Source organism: Anomalospiza imberbis, chromosome 7 (assembly GCF_031753505.1).
Source record: "Anomalospiza imberbis isolate Cuckoo-Finch-1a 21T00152 chromosome 7, ASM3175350v1, whole genome shotgun sequence".
Taxonomy (NCBI): Eukaryota; Metazoa; Chordata; class Aves; order Passeriformes; family Viduidae; genus Anomalospiza; species Anomalospiza imberbis.
Window position 1 is genome coordinate 9876918 of NC_089687.1, and position 19860 is coordinate 9896777.

At 42.0% G+C, this 19860-nt stretch overlaps 1 protein-coding gene across 18 annotated transcripts in view; it reads right to left on the minus strand.

Annotated features, from left to right (window-relative positions):
* Positions 1-19860, minus strand: part of KALRN (kalirin RhoGEF kinase) — a 475447-nt gene that overhangs the window by 31758 nt on the left and 423829 nt on the right. For 17 of the 18 annotated variants that reach the window (XM_068195349.1, XM_068195340.1, XM_068195344.1 and 14 more), the window contains 11 exons: positions 19314-19444; positions 15409-15475; positions 14026-14129; positions 11531-11600; positions 10870-10956; positions 9940-10032; positions 8818-8868; positions 8426-8503; positions 7366-7551; positions 4190-4361; positions 7-245 (listed from right to left, as the gene is read on the minus strand). In XM_068195349.1, the coding sequence (XP_068051450.1) occupies positions 7-245; positions 4190-4361; positions 7366-7551; positions 8426-8503; positions 8818-8868; positions 9940-10032; positions 10870-10956; positions 11531-11600; positions 14026-14129; positions 15409-15475; positions 19314-19444 (1278 nt within the window). The remainder of the gene's footprint in view (positions 1-6; positions 246-4189; positions 4362-7365; positions 7552-8425; positions 8504-8817; positions 8869-9939; positions 10033-10869; positions 10957-11530; positions 11601-14025; positions 14130-15408; positions 15476-19313; positions 19445-19860) is intronic. The other variant, XM_068195356.1, reaches the window with a different exon arrangement.

Below are 19860 nucleotides of genomic sequence, written 5' to 3' on the forward strand. Positions count from 1 at the left end.
CAGTACCTTGCTTTGTTCATACTTGTCTCCGGGCTGTGAGTGCTCATACCCTGTGCTGCCATTGGAGGTAGATATCTTCAGGGGTGGGAGAGATGGGTTACGGCTTGTAGCCTTCAAAGGCTTCTCAGACCCTACTGGAATAGAAGAATGGGGCCTGGGGTTGGGCTGAGGGACCCTGCCGGCCTGGGGCCGCAGCACCGCCGAGCTGTTCTCCTTGCGTTGGTACTCGATGGGCGACTGCAGCGCTGCAAGAGAGGACAAGAGTCAGCCACGTGCTCCCAACAGCCTTGCCTGCAGAGGTGCTGCAGAGGTGTTCCAACAGGTGGGATGTTCAAACAGAACAGACTCATACACTGCAAACCAAACGGGAACAGGAGATGCCACCCATAGAAGCACATGGCGTGTTCATAGCTAGACAGAACACAAGCACTCCATGCTGATGTGAAGAACAGCTTCTCTAACCTACACTGTGAGTAGGCTAAAATGTTTGCCATTTATAGCATACATAATTGCATTCATTTTCTTTGAAATTGCACAAATTAATCACATCCTGTAGTCAAAATAAATGAAAGCCTGACTAAGAGGTGCACAGCACATTTGCAGTGAATTTTGCTAACATCAGAAAACACAGATCAAGACCTCTAAGTCTCACTTGCATAGTCCCAAGAAAGTGTGACTATTAAATAATCTTCAGATGTGATGCACTGCAACTTGGCTCTCAATGTGCTTTCTACATTAACTGCTTTGGTTCAAGGAAACTGCTGGAACTGGCCAGCAAGTGTAGAAGTATAGATGGCACCAAGACATTAATCCCAGCAGTCCAAACCTCTCCAGAAAACACCCAACAGGCAACACTAAACAGCTTCATAAGCCATAAAAAATAAAGTCTGCTTGTGAGAGTAGATTTTATAGTCATGGAGAGAGCTTGCATTGGGAAATGGAAGGGAAAAATTCCAGATCATAAAGAAATAATTTGTTATGTTTGGAGGGGAAAGGATCAGGGCTGGGACTCACAGTGAACAGATTTGCTGGGCTCAGGCTACCAGCCCCAGACCTATGGGCTTGGTTTTTTGCATGTCATGTGCCTTTAACAGATGATTTATAGTCAGTTAATACTGTGTACATGCATCAGACTAAACCTACTGGAATGCAGAGAGACTAGTCTAGCAAGAGGCAGACAGAGGACATAATGTCACAGCATCAGCCCCACCAGGGAACCACAACAGAAGGAATGTCTTTCCCAACAAAATGAAAAGGAAAGAAAAACAGAAAAGCTCAGCACCAAACAACACACTCTCTAGCATTCCCCTTCCAGAGAAAGGCAGGACAACTCAAGAAATCACTTCATACTGAAGAACAAATGACTGGGAAAAAAAAATCAAGGAGGATGCCAGATCACCATTTTCTTCAAAAGGACACAGATACAGATCTGTAGCAATCTGGAAGATTACTTGTCTCTAAAACCTGACCCTTGTCACAAAAGCAGATTGTATTTATGCCACAGTGACTGCCAGTTTCACTTGCTTACCTCAGCTGCAGCTGAAAATGATTTGGTCCTGCTGCAGACCAGCCACAGAGGGCAAGGAAGGCTGGGGAGAACTTTGACAATGATTTTGACAGTGACATTTTTCTCCTGTATACAGTAAATAAGGCTGCAAGGTAGTTAGCAGTAAGATCTGAATGGATATTTCTCAATATATCTTGAAACAATCTACTGTACTCAGTACTTTTAAAGGGTATTTAGTTGAGTGTCCATTTCTGACTACTAGTTCCACCATGAACTATCACAGTGATGCCTGGCTTCCAGCCTCCTGTTAAACATCTGTCAGCATTCTTAGAAGCTTCTGGCAAAAGTAAGTGTCCATCTACTTGCATGTTCTCTCTTTCTCTCTCAAATTCCCCCCACAAAACATGATTAAAAGAAGGTACAGATGAATGGCATTTTCCTTATAAAACATGTCCAGCAGTGACAGACTTTTGTTACAGCTTGCTTCCTAAAGAGCAGTCACAACAGCCCATCATTTCATGCACAGCCTGTTTCTCAAGTTTAGCAGCTTTTACTTTTCCATGGAAAAATACAAAAAACTTGAATATTACACTTTTACATTAATGAAGTTTGGATGCAAATCCCATGCTTTGTACATAGCCCCTACTCTTTAAAACTTCCCTGGTGAAGAGAGAAAAGTCAGAGACAGCTTGGGCAAGAACTCAAGGAGAGTATTTTGTTATTAAGTTTACACAGCATTGGCTCAGTGTGGATTTAATATGACTTTAAGGACAGAAAACATCTGCTTTAATGAAATGCAAAGCTAAAGAACATATTTAAAGATTAGTCAGCCTCAATAAGATTACATTCTAAAAGCCACTTAAAATATTCTGGACTGGACAGGCTCTACTGGATACAGTATAATTTTCTTGGATCTTATTTACAGTTTTAAGGTAAATCCTTAAGCTTGTGTTTTAATAGAAATCTATTTTTACTTTTGCCTTAGAGATAGTGATGATTATGTTCCTAACCCATCAAATTGCTTGCTCATAGAAGATAGGCTGAATAGGGGCCATGAAGATGTCTCAGTAGAAAAAGAGGCTCACAGGGCAGTCCTGTGAAGATAAGATGGAATACTTAAAAATAAAAAGAACGAGCAAGAAAGATACAGAATGGGCAGAAAAACCCTGCATTAGTGCCTGTAGAGCTCTCACAAGGCTTTTAAAAAAACAGTCTGCAGCTGTTAGTGGAACATACTTTTATTCCAATAATTCCAAAACAAACTGCACTGTCATAAACCCATCAAGTTTTGGTACCAACTGGTCAAACTGGAGCAGTTAAACTCTTCATCTCACCAGTGTATTTAAGGAATCATTTTGCAATGGTTGTATGAGGCCGTTTATATTCCAAGTCACAAAAACCCAGTATAAAGTTGTGGCATCATGGGTGATGGGAATATATTTCCCTTCTCAGCTCAGCCACAGATTCTGAACTGTCACAAAAACTTTTGCATGTAACCCCTTCCCGGTTAACTTCTGAAAAGTAAAATTAAGCTGAATTAAAATTTTAAAAACCTCCACATTGAAGAAAAGGGGACCTTTGCTTGGATGTGAACTGAAAGAGCCTCTTCCCATTTTGCAACAAAAAAATCCACAAAACCAAGTAACAAACTCCCCCCAACAAAAAAAACCACAAAACCTAACATATTGTGCCACGCCCAAAAATCTTGATTCAAGCAAATATGTTTTATTATTGAACATATATTAAGCTATTAAATATAGAACTGTAATATAAGCTCCATAAAATAAGCTATTTTGAAATAAATAGTGCAAAGCAGTCTTGGAGGCATCCAAAGCCACTTTGTTGCTTCCAAACAAACAGAAGAGATACTGTTTTTAGATTCTTTGTCTAGTCCTGTTTGCTTCTCTTACCCTCATCCACTGAGGAGCAGGAACAAGCTGAAGTTGTTAACTGAATTTGATTCCTCTCTATTTTCAAAGTACACACTTTTGTTGGTTGTGCATGTATCTGGTTTTTGAGACTTTTTTTTTTTTAAACATAGCTTTAATTTGAAATATTATTTCAGACCACCTCAGATCTATTTCTACAGCAAAGCTGATACTTTGGAAAGGCCCCTTGTCATGCACAGCTCCCATGGCTGCTAGGACAAACAAGCCCTTGCCTTTGTTTCCTTGCTCTTTTCATTGTTTTTTTGTTTGTTTGTTTGTTTTTTGTTTGTGTTTTTTTGTTTTTTTTTTTAATTGAAAGCTGCTGCAGCCCTGCAGAGCTGGGACCTATAGAGGGGTGCATGGTGAGGCAGCCTTCATCCCACCTCACATCCTCAGCTGGTAGCACACAGTGATGTCTAACTGGAGGCTCCTGGGGATAAACCTTGCCCTGAGTAAATGAGAGATGCTGTGTAGACACAGTGGCACAACCTGGCTTCATCATGATCTTGAGATGGCTTCAGATTTAAAATCTCACTGTACTATGGAAAGCAACAGGTGACAGAGCCCTGCAAACCCCAGTACAAAAGTACCACCAACAAAAGCACCACCCACGGAGGGACCTGAGGAACCTGAGCCCAAGTGACACATGCAGAAGTGGCTCAATAATTTTCTCACAGAGGAAACAAGGACATTACGATTCTAAATCCCATTTGGCATTACAGTTTGGGAAACAGAACAAAGAGCACGTACGTACCATTTAGGAAATCTCGTTGTGTGTCCAGGACCTGGTTGATGTCCTGTACCCAAGCTTGCTGAATTTCTGGATTAGCTGCCTGCAAAATGACTCTCTCTGATGTTTCCCGGCTCATTAGAGCAAACTTGCAGGGATCATTGTCCACATTTTCTTCAATGATAAGGTAGTTCATCTGAAACGAGCCAAGGTAAGCATTTTACAGGGAGCACGAGCTAACATTACACAAGAATCAAAACTGTGATGAAATATTCCTGAAAATAATTAAGTGCAATAACAAACTGCTAGATCATAATAAGAAGAATTTGTCTCATCTAGATATACCCAGATAAAACTAAACCTTAAATATGATGCTTAATAAAGCTCTGACAGATGTACCAGACATCCACCCACCTTGTCTTGAATTACAACTTCTATTTTAAGTATACACAGACCTGACTGGTGTGCTTTAAATTTACTGAAACCCATAAATAGAAGAAAAATGTTCCTATTAATATGTTAATAAAGTCTAACATTCCTCCAATTGACATAAGTGTTTATATTTCTTGTCCTCTGATAAGAAAGACTCAGTCATTAGCACATTTAAAAATGGAATGGACTGTGCACAGGGATATCATGAAAAAAAAGAGCAATTCTCCCCTGATGCTCCAACAGATCTTATTTCTAGCAGATTAGAGTCATCTGTGTGCAATCACTTCACTTGACTCTAGTCACAGATACTCTTTCTGGAAATCATATGGATGGGAATTTTGCTGTCTTGCCCTTGGGAGACTTCTGTTTTAAGTGTACTCATAACTTTAGCTTTTCCTGAGATACTTAGGGTAGTAAACAAGATTAAGTTGGCATAGCCTCCCAAAAAAACAAGAGAACGAGTGTCTTCATGTCAAAAGCAGACAGCTCTGAAGACTAAGGCAGTAAAGAAATCCATCTCTAATTGCTCTTTCTGTCAAGGTATGGAGATCCACTCCACAGCGGAGTATTGTCAAGTATTCACATTGCAAGATGGAATTACCATCTTCCTTTTCTTCTGGGGGTCCCTGTGAAGTTCAGGGACAAGCGGGAACCCCCTGACATGAGGACACGAAAGGACAAGGACAAGGACACACAGGTGAGCCTGGACAGTGCTCTTACTCCTGATCTGAGCTCATTTTCCTCTGGTTGATAGCCAAACCAATCCTGGTATGACTCCAGGTAAAAGATGTGTAGAGTCCCCTAACCTCCTATTTGTGTCTCAGGGAGATGCATTCATCAAGGCTTCTTCCACTTAGGTATTTTGAGAGCCTGAAAGGTATCCAACTGAGCAGTATCTGGGAAGGGATGTGCCATTTCTCAACACTAAGGACCTGACTGTGTAAAAAAGGGTTCTTCACTAATGCAGGACAAGATGCTGGAGAACCTTGGAGAACAATATCTGTGAGTCCCATCTTGCTGACAGAGCAGAACAGCTGCATTTGAAGTCATATGCACTTTTTACTCTGGCTGTGACAGAGGAAAGAAATGGGATCTGTGGTGCTGCCTCAGGTGGAGGCCCCACTGCGAGGTGGGGATGCTCAGAGCCCAGGGAGGCAGGGGATGCTCCACTGAGAGCCACAGCTCTTCTCTGTGGGAAACAGACAAATGCAACAGCAGTGAGAAGCTCAAGTGGGGGCTCGGAGACAGGGTGTGAGAGCTGCTGGCACACAAACTCCATGCTGAGGTGGGGGAGACACACATGGAGCCACAGGGGATTCCACACTTGCAGTAGACACTCAACAGGATAATGAGCTGTTTGCCAAGTGGAAGAAAAGGGGCTGGAAAATTATCATACAAAAATTTTAAACTCAGGCAGTGGGAACAGCATTCCTTTCATAGGCTGTGTAACTAGAAAAGCAACTCATACCCTTGAGGCAAGCTAATTTTATTGACATTAGGAGAGATTTATTTTTCTCTCTTTATCTACAATATACAATTCAGGAACTGTTTCCTGCAGATAAAAGCCTCATTGTTATATATACAATAAAATGAAGTAAAAATTATTCATACTATTTCCATCTCCAATTTTAATAATGATTTAAATCAGCAAAAAAGATAAAATCAAAGCTGATCATCTAAATGAAGATGATTGTTTATTTGTACACTTTGGGTTTTCCCTTTACAGTCTATTATTTGGTTGGAAACTATAACATACACTGACTTGAAAAAGCATATAAGCTTTTCAGTAAATGCTGCTGTTTCCATCAGCCAAGAAGATGACCTCATTTCAGTAAATATGCTGTTTACTGCAGATTTGTTTAGTTATATATGTTAATATGCATTATTTCAGCTGACAGTATTTTCTTCTGTTTCATATTAATGCCCCATTTAAAACTTAGATCAAACACAATGCATTCCCTCATCTCTCTTAGCCTGTATCTTTGAAAAGGAAATCAATGCCAGGCTGGTTTCTCATCTTTGAACGACCCAGAAATTCAAACGAATCAGTGATTTTGCTCTTTCTGCAGGCACAGCAAAGGCTGTTCTACCAGGAGATGTGCAGCACTCGTTCACTGTCACTGACCATTTCACAGGTTAACATTGCATTTGTTAAAGAAGTATTTCTGCTGGTTACTTCCAGTTTTTACTTTTAGCTCCAGATCCATAATCTCGACAGATTATTTAAAACCAAAAATAATTTCTCAAAACTCTCTTTATAGTTTATCTGCTTTTATAATTCCCCACAGCTGTATTTTTAGAATTGTGTGTGGTTTTATTTGTCTTTGAAACATTCTTGCAACATCCAAATTTGTACTAAGAGCTCTTACCCGAACTGGGGAGAGTATTTCCAGAAATATCATATTAAAGGCTTATTATTGATTTATAGCTTGGCCTAAAATGACTGTTTTGGATACTATACCTTCATCTACCTTTTATGATCATGCATAAAAGCAACTATTGTAAACGTCCTTTGACTACTGCAGGTTTTGTAGCAATATTTGCTAATTCAGAGCTATGAATGATAGAGGATCTGCCCTGGCTGTGTTCCTTGTAAAAATTACCCAATAAATTTAAGACACCCAGTGGTTTACTTGAGATGGTCTTAAGCAGCTTCTGATCCACTGAAAGGTAAATGCAAATGTTTTCTGCACATTGCTGTCCCCTACGACAGGATGAACCTTACGTGACCATTAAACAGGATGTGCTTCTCCCTCTGCATTTCTTACCTTTATGCTCTTCTTGAACATGTAGCCTGGGGTTAGAGATCCTTTTCTAAGGAGTTCACTGAAGATAACTATTTGCTCAAAGAGAAACACCCTGCGCTCCTTGGGTCGAGACTGAACCCCGGAATCCTGCTCCGTCACGTAGAAGGTGTCCTGCTGCAGCAGCTTGCCTTGAGCTGTCAGTTTGCCCTGGGAAGCAGAACAAGGCACCATAATTACAAACCCTAACCCACTGTGATCCCACAAGGTGATATGCTCTATTTCCTGCAGCCCAAGTTTTCCAGGCAGCCCTGCATTCAAGTGAGACATATCATATCCCCTCTAAGTTACCAAAGCAGCAATCCTGTAAATCACGACCTCAGCTGAAGACAATAACATAGGTTTTCCTTGCTCTCATTGCCACTGTGTATATAAAACCAAAAGCAAGAGGTCTCAAGCAGACTGTTTTGTACACTTCATTCCAAATCCTGTTCCCATTATGTTACTGTAGTGCTCCAGCCAAGAGCTCTCCATTATTCCCACTAAGCCAGCAGTCACTGACACAACACCTCTGAATGTGCAAAAGCCAGGACCTACCTGTTTGCAGTGCAAACACAGTAGGACAAGTCTTAATTAATTTTGGAGGTAAGACCTCTCCCCAAAGCCTACACTGGCTTAGTTAAAAGCCACAAGCTGTACCCTGTGGGGTTGTAACTCCCAAGTCCCCTCCTGGACGTTGTTGAATTTAGTGGGAGCTGTTAATGAGTTAATGCCAGGTGACCTTACTAATAGACAGGGCAGGTTGGTTCATCACTTATTTTGCTCTGGCAGTAAATATAATAAGTCTCATTAAAGCTTGCAGAAGCTTTTACAGACCTCACATTTTGAAGAAACAATATGAATTGTCACAAGTTTAGACTGAGAGGTGTGTCACTCCCCCCCCTTTGAACCCTCACCAAAGCAAGCAGCTCAGCACTGCAGAAGAACAAGCCCTAGAAAATTAGCTTGGGTAGACTGTAGAGACAATCATATAATGTAATTTTCCTTGCCTAGTTATTATTATAAGAAGAATGCAAATGCATACCTCAAAGCCTTGGAGGCGACCCAGGTTCATCATGTCATTGCAACGTTTTGGTACAAGGCACATTAATTCAACTGCTTTCTGTTGAGGAGAAGGGATGTTGCATTATTATGAGAGAACCAGAGGGTTCCTGAAAGCACAGTGTCAAATAATGAAGTTCAATAGCACGATTGCTGTGCTCATGGCAAGGCCCTCGTGAATAGATGTCTAAAAGAGGATGGTGCAGGACTAAAATGCAGGACTGTGCCATCATCATTTAGTTCTGATTTAAGCTAAGAGAAATACCACATTTAGGATATCAGTAGGATCTTCAGCTATTGTCAAAGGAATACTGGGGTTCTCATTTCTCCACACAGAGTCCCATTAGCCCTATTGTTCAGGGCATGAAAATGTACCTCTATCTCGGAGCACTCCAGACCAGCTTTTTCACTGTACCTCAGGAAGTCCTGGAGAAAGCAGAAAGGTTTGCATTAAGGCACTTCAGAAAAGAGAGAACAAAAGGCACCAGTTTGGAAAGGAAAAAGCATATTCAGCATGTGATTTTCTGAGAAGAAACTTGCTAATATTAATAAACTCATCTTCAGAGATTGCTGAATGTCAATAATCACTTCAGAAATATGGAAAAAGGATGTGGATTGTTGTTGAAAAGATCACAGAAAAAAAGGAAGGTGGGGTTAGACCTTGGGATTGCGTATTTGGTCCCTGTCTTAAGCCACAAGACCACACACACACACACAAAGATTTTTTTGTTCCTTTTGGCATTCTGGGGAACACACTGCTGTGCCTTTGCTAGTGTGCAATTCCCAAACCTGGGCTGATGGCAGCCTGCTGGGGTATAGTTCAAAAAAGAGGAGAAACCAGCTCAGAGCCCTGGTGCTCCTGGAGATGACAGGGTGGGTTCAGACATGCCTGATTTTAGATATTGGCTTCAGACCCCTTGGGATGAATTTTCAAAAGTGCTGAGTAATTGTCATTTTGGATAAATCAGCATAAACTAGAGTGGCCAGACTCCTTAGGAAAAAAATTGTGGTGAGCTCCCCAAATTTTAAGACAACAGAATATTCTGAAAATAAGTTTCTTCAGCTAATTTGAAGACAGCTATTCAGAAATGGAGGCTATAGCATTTACTAGAAACATGCTATTCAGCACCTAAGACGGGCTTTAGCAATACACTTGTGTATCTTTGTTGCAATTAAAAAAAATTGAAAGTTTGCTCTGAAACTTCAGAGGAAGAAAAGTCCTATTTGAAGTGTACCCTTCTATAAAAAAATTCAAAACAAAGTTTTAAAAAAAATCTGTTTACTATCCTAAATTACAAACCACTCACTCAGATGTGGCCTGCTGCTCTCTGGACACTTTCCACGGGCCTCTGTCACTGCATGCCCAGAGAGCAGACCCCTCTTTCCTCTTAATTTTAATGAATTTATTCCTCAGTTGAGTCTAAGGCTGATTTAAAATAACAGCATCTAATGCAACACGCAGACTAGAGTAAATCCAAACTGTATTTTTTCACTCACCTTGAGAAGAAGCTGGTATTTAGTTATTCTTTGAATGGGTTTAATCAAAAAGTCACTGATGGTCAGCCGTTGGCCGATTTCCTGCTGAACCTCCTAAAAATGCGGATTAAAAACAATTGCAAACAATCACAGAGTAAAACAGACAACATGATAAAACGTCTCAGCAGAGACTTATTTCCACTGAAAGTTGGTCGGTTCTTAATCTTTTGTTTGCAAGAGGGAATTTCTGAGGATTTAGAAATCTGGCATACCCTATTTAGGCAAGGCCTGGGTAGGAGCCGTGACCGAGCTGGGAGGTGTTGGGAAGCTCAGGATCCCTCCCTCTCCCAGCTGAGCCAGCAGCCCTGCGAGGGCTGAGGGTCACTCTCCCCACTGCAGTGGGGATTAGCTCACAAGTGAGTCCTGCAGAACAAGCCTCCTGCTCTGGGGTCAAAGGAAACATCTTTCCCTTGTTAAACAAGCTTCTTTCACATTGCTATCGAAATATGTCTAGTCCCAAAGACTTCTTGAAACAGAGTTACTGGGGATTTATGAGAGGCACCACTCAGCTCCAACAGCTTTTACCTCCCCTGTTGTTTGTACACTACTGATTTAAAAGTCTTGTTTTACTTGGAACAGACATTGGTGCATTTACGGTACTCTGAGGGCCACACACAGTTAGTATATTTATTAGAAATATTTCTTAGAAATTATCAATATTTATTAGAATTATCAATATTCATTAGAAATTCACAGTATGAGAATTTGAAAGCAATTAAATAATAACACTTTCTCTGTATGGCAGAGACCTCAGCACCACGTGCAGTATCAAAATCCCCAGGAGTTTGCTCTAGGCAAACCCCACAGGTTACAGAACAGTCTCCTTGACCTGGACTCAGAGCTGTAAGCAGTAATAATGTACAACAATAATGTACAATGAGCTGTGCTTACCTCAAAGTACGTTTCATACTCAGCTACTATATACTCAGACCGGGGCTTGTTTTGGCAATACACCACATACATGTGCAATCGCCGCTCCTGTGAAGGCAAGAGGCACAGCAGCCACGTGAGATACTGGCTACCCTTCTGGCATTAAAAGGTGGCAGAAAGTTGCTATGATATTCTCCTTGGTCTTCCTTACTTTTGGTTTAATCAAAGATTCAGTTTGCTAAAGTAGGAAAGAAAATCGGTAACTGGTTCTGTTCTCCACATCTGCACTTTGGCAAGGGGAGCTTTCTGGGTTGTGGCCTGTGAGAGATGTTACACCCACACTGACAGGTCTGAAATTTCCTCAAGACTTATGCTTTGGCTAACATCACACGAACATGTAAATAGTAGCAGTTGGCAAGCACCTGCCATAATTGTACTTTGGCAGATGTCCTTGACCACATCCATTTTGCCCCCCAAGTAAGTTGTCTGCAAGAATACAATGATTAATGACTTAGTGCAATCCAGCTGCCCACTGAAAAGGTGTAACTATAGGGAAACTTTATGTTTAAATTCCATTTGGACAGGTAGAAGTATTGAGTGGACACAAACAGCTGTTTCTGAGAAGGAGCCATCACACCCTAAAGGCAATTGTACTAGATAAAGGAAACAAAATAAAACTTACATGCTTAATAAAAAGCTGTGCTAAACGCTCAGGATCTTGAAGACATTTTTCCAGTTCAGCCAGGAAAAAGCTAAAAGAAAGGATATGAACACTTCAGAACACTTCTTTAGGTCATCCCAGCAGCAAACTAGTCACCCTTCAGTTGTAACAGTGGCATTTTAACTCCAGCATTCCAAAACAAATGAAAAGGTAAGCTCGGCTTCAGCCCTTAATGGTGGGATTTCTAAATCATTAGATGAGAGCTGTGAAATGTGGAGGTCTTGCAAACTGTCTGCTCTTCTTTACTATGACAGTGATTTCAATTTTCAGGAAGTGCTGATCACTATCTAATTGCAAGAGTTGCTTTCCTTCACTGAGAACTCCCAAAGTAAAATGCTCCCATATACCAAAATGCTTGTGAAAACTCAACTTATGAAAACTCCAGCTTTACCAGGAGTTCTCAGTTGCATGAGCAAATCTGGAGTACTGGACACATGAAAGAGATTGCTATATGTTTCCACCTGAATAAATGAATCAACATGTTTTGCTGGTGGAGTTATGGTATGTTCTGTTTGTTACTATTTTTAATTTCATAATAAATTGCAATATCTAATTCATAATAGTCACAGAAATATTTAAACACCATCTCCATCTTGACTTGCAGCTTCAGGAAGGTCATTCATTCTAGCTCAATTGCCCTTATCAAGAATATACTGGGATGCCTAAAAGTGAGCTGAAAACTCCAGAAACACTGCAAGATTTTTCTGTCTTGTAGGCAAATCCAGACAATCATTCTGTCCATGATCGTCCTCTTTTTCATTTCAGGATTTCAGTGTCAAATGCCTCCACAGATTTGCAACAGTAGCCAGATTTTGTGAGAGGACATGCTTGCAATTATGTGATCCCAAGAAATCCCACAACCTCAAAAAACGATGCAAATTGGACAGCTGTCCCAATTAAGAATCTCCATTGCTACCATTAGATACAGCTGCTTCCATAACCCAGGCCTCTATAAATGCAACATTCATCTGCATTTAAATAGACTTCTTGACCCAGATATACAGAACTAAAAATAGGGAATCTTTCCATTTGTGTTACAGAAAACTACCATCCTCACACTTAATCAAGGAATGGCAGTGGTAAAAACACTCCATTTTCTGGTATCAACTTAAAAAAGGTGAAGCTTTCTCTGAATTTTTTTAGTTTATGCTCACAAGGTCATCTGTCAGAACATAAGGACAGGCCCAGACCATGGGATAAGCACCTATGGGACACATGACAGCAAGGATATTGTGCTTCCTGGGTGAGGGAAATGTCCTGAGCTGATGGAAGATCCAGCCCAATGCCCATAGTTCAAGTCTGTACGTGCATGCTCAAATTTTAGTTAGTTGGAGCTGCAGAGTATTTCTGAACGGCAGAATTGAAATGATGACCATATTGTCCATAAGCAAGACATTGTTCACAAAGTTACATGGGAAATGGCCCAGGGCTTGTGTTTCCAGCAGCTTTTCAAAATCTACTTCTGTGAGTAAGATTTTCAAGGAATGGAGTTCCTAACTCAGCCAAAAGCATCAACTTGGCCAAAGCATGGAAGGGCTTTCAGGTGAGAAGGACCTTGAAGCAATTTGCATTTTACCACCCTTCTAGCCAAATACCACTGGTATGGTCAGCCTTCATGATCCAATCAGCTGCATGTGAAGATGTTGCTGAGACACAGGAAGAAAACCATGACTTCCCAGACTGCTACTGCCCATCAGTAGGATGCACTGAGGCTACAGCTGTGACCTAAGAAACTCAATTATGGCAGCCCCAGTAGCTTCTCTGAAGATCCAGTGAATACCCCATAAACAGCAACTCCCTGAGAGTGATGCTGGGAATGCTTATGAGCCATGGCTCAGGAGCTGTGGATGGACCACGGTGGTACCTCCCAGGGAAGCCTCTTGCTGGGGCTCTGCAGCAAGAGTGACAGAGCCATCAGCAGCACAGAAATGAGACAGGCAGCCTCCTGTGTGCAGCACCCCTGTCACACTGACCAGCTCTGCTGGCCTGGTGTTTGAGCCAGCACAAAGTGGAACCTGTGACCACAGACAGCATGACAAACACCCTCCCATGAAGCCAGGCAGTGCAAAGCTATCACATGCCCAAGTTCTTTCTTCACTGGGAAAAATAATTTCAGGTAAGCACGATGCCTTCCATCATGCAGTTGTGCTGGTTCTGGTTGGGTAAACAAAGTCCTCTATCAGGAATTAGGGTACTGAGAAACTGTGGCTAAAAGCACATGAATCAGAACATCTTCTCAGGATTCAAGGTAGCCAGGATTTGTGATGTTATTAAACAGCACTTACAAACCAACAGACACAATCTAAAGAGAGGCAATGTCCTTTGGAAGTTCAGCCCTGAATGACATGATGATATTCAATTAAAAGCAGCTTAGACATACAGACACCATATAGTGCAATCCTCCATGGACAAGAGGTTAGAAAGGTGTTTAAAGAGGAACTAAACCAAAAACTTACTCTTTGTGCCAGTCATAGATCTGGTGAATATTGCCAAATACAATCTTGTCTTTTCCTTTCATATCTTCAGAAACTCCTTTTTCTTCCATCCTCTTCATGAAGCCCTTTAAGATTAAGGATCACTGACTCAGCAAAGGACTCATTTGAAGGGGGAGCACAATTACTTTTTCTTTTTTAAAGAAGCAAAAGTTTAATGCCAGGATTTTTTACAGTGAAAATACTTAAAATATCTTTCATACAATTTCAAACCAGAAACCTAAGTAGATACTTTAAATTACCCAGTTTGCTTACAAGAAAACTTTAAAGGATCTGTTTAGAATATCTGCAATACTTACTCAAAACATTATTAGATGTAGTTGAAGTGACAAGTACATTTGTAAGATAAAAGTTAAATAGTTTGTCAAGCTCTTGGCTTCTCTGGTAAGAGGAAGAAATCAGACTCCATAGAGTCTATAGACTGTACAGAGTTCTTCCATTCATCACCATGAGTATCTTGTGGGAGCACAAAGCCAAGCAGTAAATTTCGAGTCACAAGAACAGGATTTCTCACACCTCCTGAGAGTTTCTTTGTAAGACTTTGGAGCATGACAGCCCTGTCAGGTTTGCCAGTGGTGCATACAGAACACAAATGTTTTCACGTTTGGAAGCTGTTGAAAACCACTGTTAGATAGACTAATAATTCTCTCTGGACTAGTGAATGCCACTAGTGAATCACATGTCTCCAGTTCTGAGTCCTTGCTGGGAAAAAAACAGAACCCTACACTGAGTTAGCTGTGACAGGTGATCCCCAGGGATCAGCCAAATCTTTACAAGTTAAAGCTTAAAAAAAAAAAAGACTGTTTTTAATGCAAAAAAAAACCCCAAACAAACAAAAAAAAACCAAACTCTCTTTTATCTCAGGTTTTTTTGCAGAACAATAATTCACAGGACACACATGCACCTCAACACAGTTCCAGGCCCAGCTTCTGGAAAGGTATTCAGACACAGGATATAAGTCCAGGTGCAAATTCAAGGAAAGTATGTGTTATCATTACCCAATATGATGGGAAGAAAAGCATGAAATAAGTGGAAGGATCATAAGTTAATTCTCTACCAGTGCCTCTAAAGCTGCATTACAGCAAAAAGAGTTTGTCACAAGTAGGGTAGCCAAGATAAACCTTTGCACACTGGAATTGAACCTAAAATACAACATTTGCTAGATGGAAACAAAAATAGTTTCCAAAGGCATTTCTTCTTGTTTCTGTCAACATGAGAAGGGGACCATGGAAGCAGACTGCAAAATAAAGCAGTTTGTTTCTCATGCTGTATTTTTTGTTGTCACTTGTCAGCATGGTGCTTTTTAGTGGGAAAACATTTTGCATAGCAGGGTTTGCTTCAGCTCACCTCCACAACAATTCCCAAGTCTTTGACGTAGTCTTTTTCAGTCTGCACCAGCTCATTTAAGACAAACCTAAATTAAAACAGAACACACAAGTATTTGACCATATTCCTTGATGTTACCATTTGCTCCTTTACCACATACGACCTCACCATAAAACCCCATCATCATCCAGATCACATAACACAATTCACCCTTCACTCAGAGCTCAGTGGAATGTAACAGACAAAAACATCACATGTCAGGTCAGAGTAGTTTTAAATCTCTTAACCATTCTTTCCTGCTATCCCTCTTCCCCCCCACATCCCAGGATGGTGCAAGGGCAGCAGCACAAACAGCTGCCTGTACCTTAAACGACCCCTCCCTGATCTCCTCTCCCCTTCCCCTACGTAGGTCCCCTGAGAACGATGGACAAGTGTCCTGATGCATTTTGCAGCAAGCAGGAGTGGATTCCTTGCCCCAGTCCATCTGGCTTTGCCCAAGAGTCATCAATTAAGTTTCAATTTGGAAGTTTCAAACACTTGGAAAACAAATCCCCTCTCCTGTCATAGCTAAGAGCTTAATCTTCCGGAGCAGGTAATCTATGTATGGGTGTCGAATGTTTTAACTCTGATTTCAGAGCTAATAACCCCAGGTAGGGGAGTCATCTGATGAAGGCCTGATGCATGCAAATAACAGCAAGCTAAAAAAATCCCCTCCTTTTAAACTCAAACTGACTAATCACATAGTTCTTTTGAGGATAATTTCAAAAAGTTACAGCTTGCTGCAGACAGTTTGTCTCTCAATTATGCCAAAACATAGATTTGGCATATGACAAACTCTATCTGTCCTCAAGTTTGCTATGGCAGTAACAAGGCTAACAAGATAGAGGAGTGCTTTAAAGTCTGATATTGCTCTGTCCACATCAATCACCAGACTGACCCACTTGAAGGGATAGGACTGAGGGCTAACAGTGCTAAGATAAAGCCTGGAGAGAAAAAGAAAAAGAAAAAAAAAAAAAAACAACCAGACTGGCATTGCAAGGAGAGATTTAGTTATGGGAGGCTACTGAGAAAATAAATGCTGCTCCTGCTGCACTTGCAACGTGTCCTTGCTCAAACAAAGCAGAAGTGATCCTTTGGCCATGTGGTAGAAAAAAGTCAAACAGCTTCTTGTTGGTTTGAGAGTGAAATCCAGCCCCCTTGGCAGCAGGCAGGGCTGGCAGCAGCCACAGCAGACACTTGTGCTCTCCGGAGCGCTGTGCCAAGTTGTGCCCGGGCAGCAAACACGTGTGAGGCAAAAGGCAAGAGGCTGCTCTTTCCCAGAGTGCACGGCCTGAGCCGGCGTGTGCTGCACAGCCCCTCAGGCTGCCTGACCCAGCGTGCCCTTGGGACAGGCTCCCCAGTCCCCTCTGCCCTTGGGACAGGCTCCCCAGTCCCCTCTGCCCTTGGGACAGGCTCCCCAGTCCCCTCTGCCCTTGGGACAGGCTCCCCAGTCCCCTCTGCCCTTGGGACAGGCTCCCCAGTCCCCTCTGCCCTTGGGACAGGCTCCCCAGTCCCCTCTGCCCTTGGGACAGGCTCCCCATTCCCCTCTGCCCTTGGGACAGGCTCCCCAGTCCCCTCTGCCCTTGGGACAGGCTCCCCAGTCCCCTCTGCCTGGAGAGGAAGGCTGGGAGGGGACCTTCCAGCTGGCACCACCTCTGTTTGCATTGCTCCCAACAGGCACAGAGAGCTGCAGAGGGAATGGGAGAACCTCTCAAGGCTTCTCAACCTTCCCAAGGATCCACCTGGCCACGTTCTGCTCTAAAAATGAAGCAGCAGGTACTTGTAGTACATAACATTGCAGGACACGCAGGCAGGTGTGTGTTTATTAAAAATCAGTGCAGCAACCAGGTTTCTGGTGAACAGACAAAACCTGCCAATTCACACCTCTACTAGAATTCAGGGTCTGCACCTCCAGTGCTTAATTCAGCACCAGGGTTCCCTCTGCTCCTCTCTTCCTACCAAGCAGGAAAATCAGCCTTGACCATCTCAGCTCTCTCTGTGAAGCCTACCTGATGCAGCACCTTAGAGGTACCCCCAAATATAAGGTTTCTAAGATGCTTGCAGGCAAAAATTCAACTTCACTCATCTGCTCTGATAACAGGGAGCAAGGACAGGGAGTCCTTAGCTGTATTTAATACTTAGCTGTATTTAAACTGGCATGAACATGAACAGGATTTCTGATTGAGTCTGAAGAGCTGGATATCTTGGAAACTCTGTATTAGACCTATACTGAACAATGACACTCAATAAGACTGTTGTCTTTCTGCTCACAGAAATGCAGCAATCAAGCCTGATGGAATACGGAGTTTCCTCACACCAGGGCTAACTGCTGGCATGGATATGCTGCCAGGAACAGAGGACATTGCTGCCCTTGCCTGTGCAAGGGTTCAGCTGCTGTTTTGTGGAGATTGGAGGGTCACAGCTCGAACTGGGAGATCAGCTGCCTCACATGACTATGGAATTAAACCCAGCAAGCTGCAGGGACACAGAACACAGATAGAATGGAGTTGGAGGGGAGACAGATGTCTTGTGCTGAAAGCCACTAGCAGGTGCTCCTAAACATCCTGGTGTTTAGGAATTCTGGCAGCTACTAATTGCACGTAATAGGCTGCCAGTCCCCTGCCAGAAGCATTCCTGTAGCTGAGCTTACAAGTGGCAGAGGTCTCTGCACTAAAACTGCAACCTGCAGTTAGCTGCCAGCCACCTAACTAATGAATTGCTACCAGAGGAACTCCAGATCCTGCAGTACTGAGGAGCTTCTAGGAGAGAGTCATGGACAGAGAGGTTCCCTGCAAGAAGGCTGACAGCTGCCTTGTAGAAAACTTCTGCCATTCAGAAACACATCCAGGACTGTCATGTCCTTGTCTGCTGCTGGAAGTTGCTCCAGGCCCTCACTGTATCCCTTCTCTGGCTTCCTGCAACAACCTGCAGGAGCAAATGATGGCTTTCACAGACCTGTGACACTTTGCTCCTACTTCATCTTCTACTCTTAACCACCTCCTTGTTCTTCCCTGACTTGGCATCTTTCCCAAATGGGGTGCTCTTCTTCCACCTCTCACCTTGCCACACTCCCATGAGAGCTGTATGGAACATTACTTTTCCCTTCAATCTACCATTTGATTAGATCATTGCAGTTACTGTTAGTGTTAAAAGTGATACAACGTAAACAGCCACCTCAGCTTTCTTTTGTATAACTCTTGATCCTGTTGCTCCAGTTCTCTGTGTTCTTCAGCTGAACACACATTTAAGAAATGCTTTAATCGTTATAGGCTTTGAAGGAATAAGCATTATTTTTTGTTAAATTTAAGGGAGTGTACAGCTAATTTCAAAAAAACAACTTTCATGAGCTGTCACCTCTTCTTTTTTCTCCCATTACCATGAACATGAGGATTTACCAAATGGAACTTTCTTTTCAGTGGTATGTTTCCACCACAGATGCATCTGAATCCTGTCCCTTTCTTTGCTAGTGAAGAGAGCAAAAAATATCTCTTTCAAAAAATCCTAGAGGGATTCTCTGTTCTTTTTCTCAAAGGTAGCTAATAAGGTCAACCACATATCCTCCCTCTGAGAGCTGATTTCACTTCTGGCAATGCAGTAATTACCAATGCAAACATCTCAGTAATACCTGCTGAGCTCTTCAGAGACTTTTGCAGCATAGAAATTTGCTATCTGATGTAAAAGCTGTACATTTGAGAGTGATGATGAATTTCCTGTGTGTGGAAGTGCTTTTATGAAGTGTTTTTACACGTTAGGAAAAACAAGAAACAAGCAGAACATGGTTTTACTCTCAGTTCCATGCTCACTCACTGACTACAAAGTATTCCTCGAGTGATGCTGTGTGTCCTCCCGGAGTACATATTTTGGAAAGAACCAGTAACACAACTTACATCCTGCCTCTCAGTGCTTTGGCTTTTTGTTCCTCTTCAAGGTTTCGTGGGGGAGTTGAAGGCGTCATTCCTTCATTTAAGCAGCCAGTGGCATCTTTTAAGCCTCCTCGGTAAGATCCTCCTTCAAGGGTCTAAAAAAATCCCAAAGAACAATAGAATAACATTTTCCTTGAACTTCAGCAGCAGTATTCAAGTCAGTTCTTCAACCAACACTACAAAGTATTCAGAAATACTCTCCTGCAGGACTTTGTAAAACTCAGCCAAACTAGTTTTAGGTTGATGTAGGACCCCACAAAAAAAGCCTTGAAGCGGAGTTGTCATCCTCTTGTTAGAAGGTAGAAAAAGATGCTTCAGTAGATCTGAGAAAAAAACCTCTTCCAAATTATTTCAAATCAACCGGGAAATAAATATTCTGATGTCTCAATCAGGACCACTGTTAGGCTACATGGGGTTAAAAATTCCTCTGCCAAAAGCTGAATGGGGGATTCTTGTAGTAAAATAAAACACAAAATGGAAATAGATGGACACATAGTAAGATTCCACAATA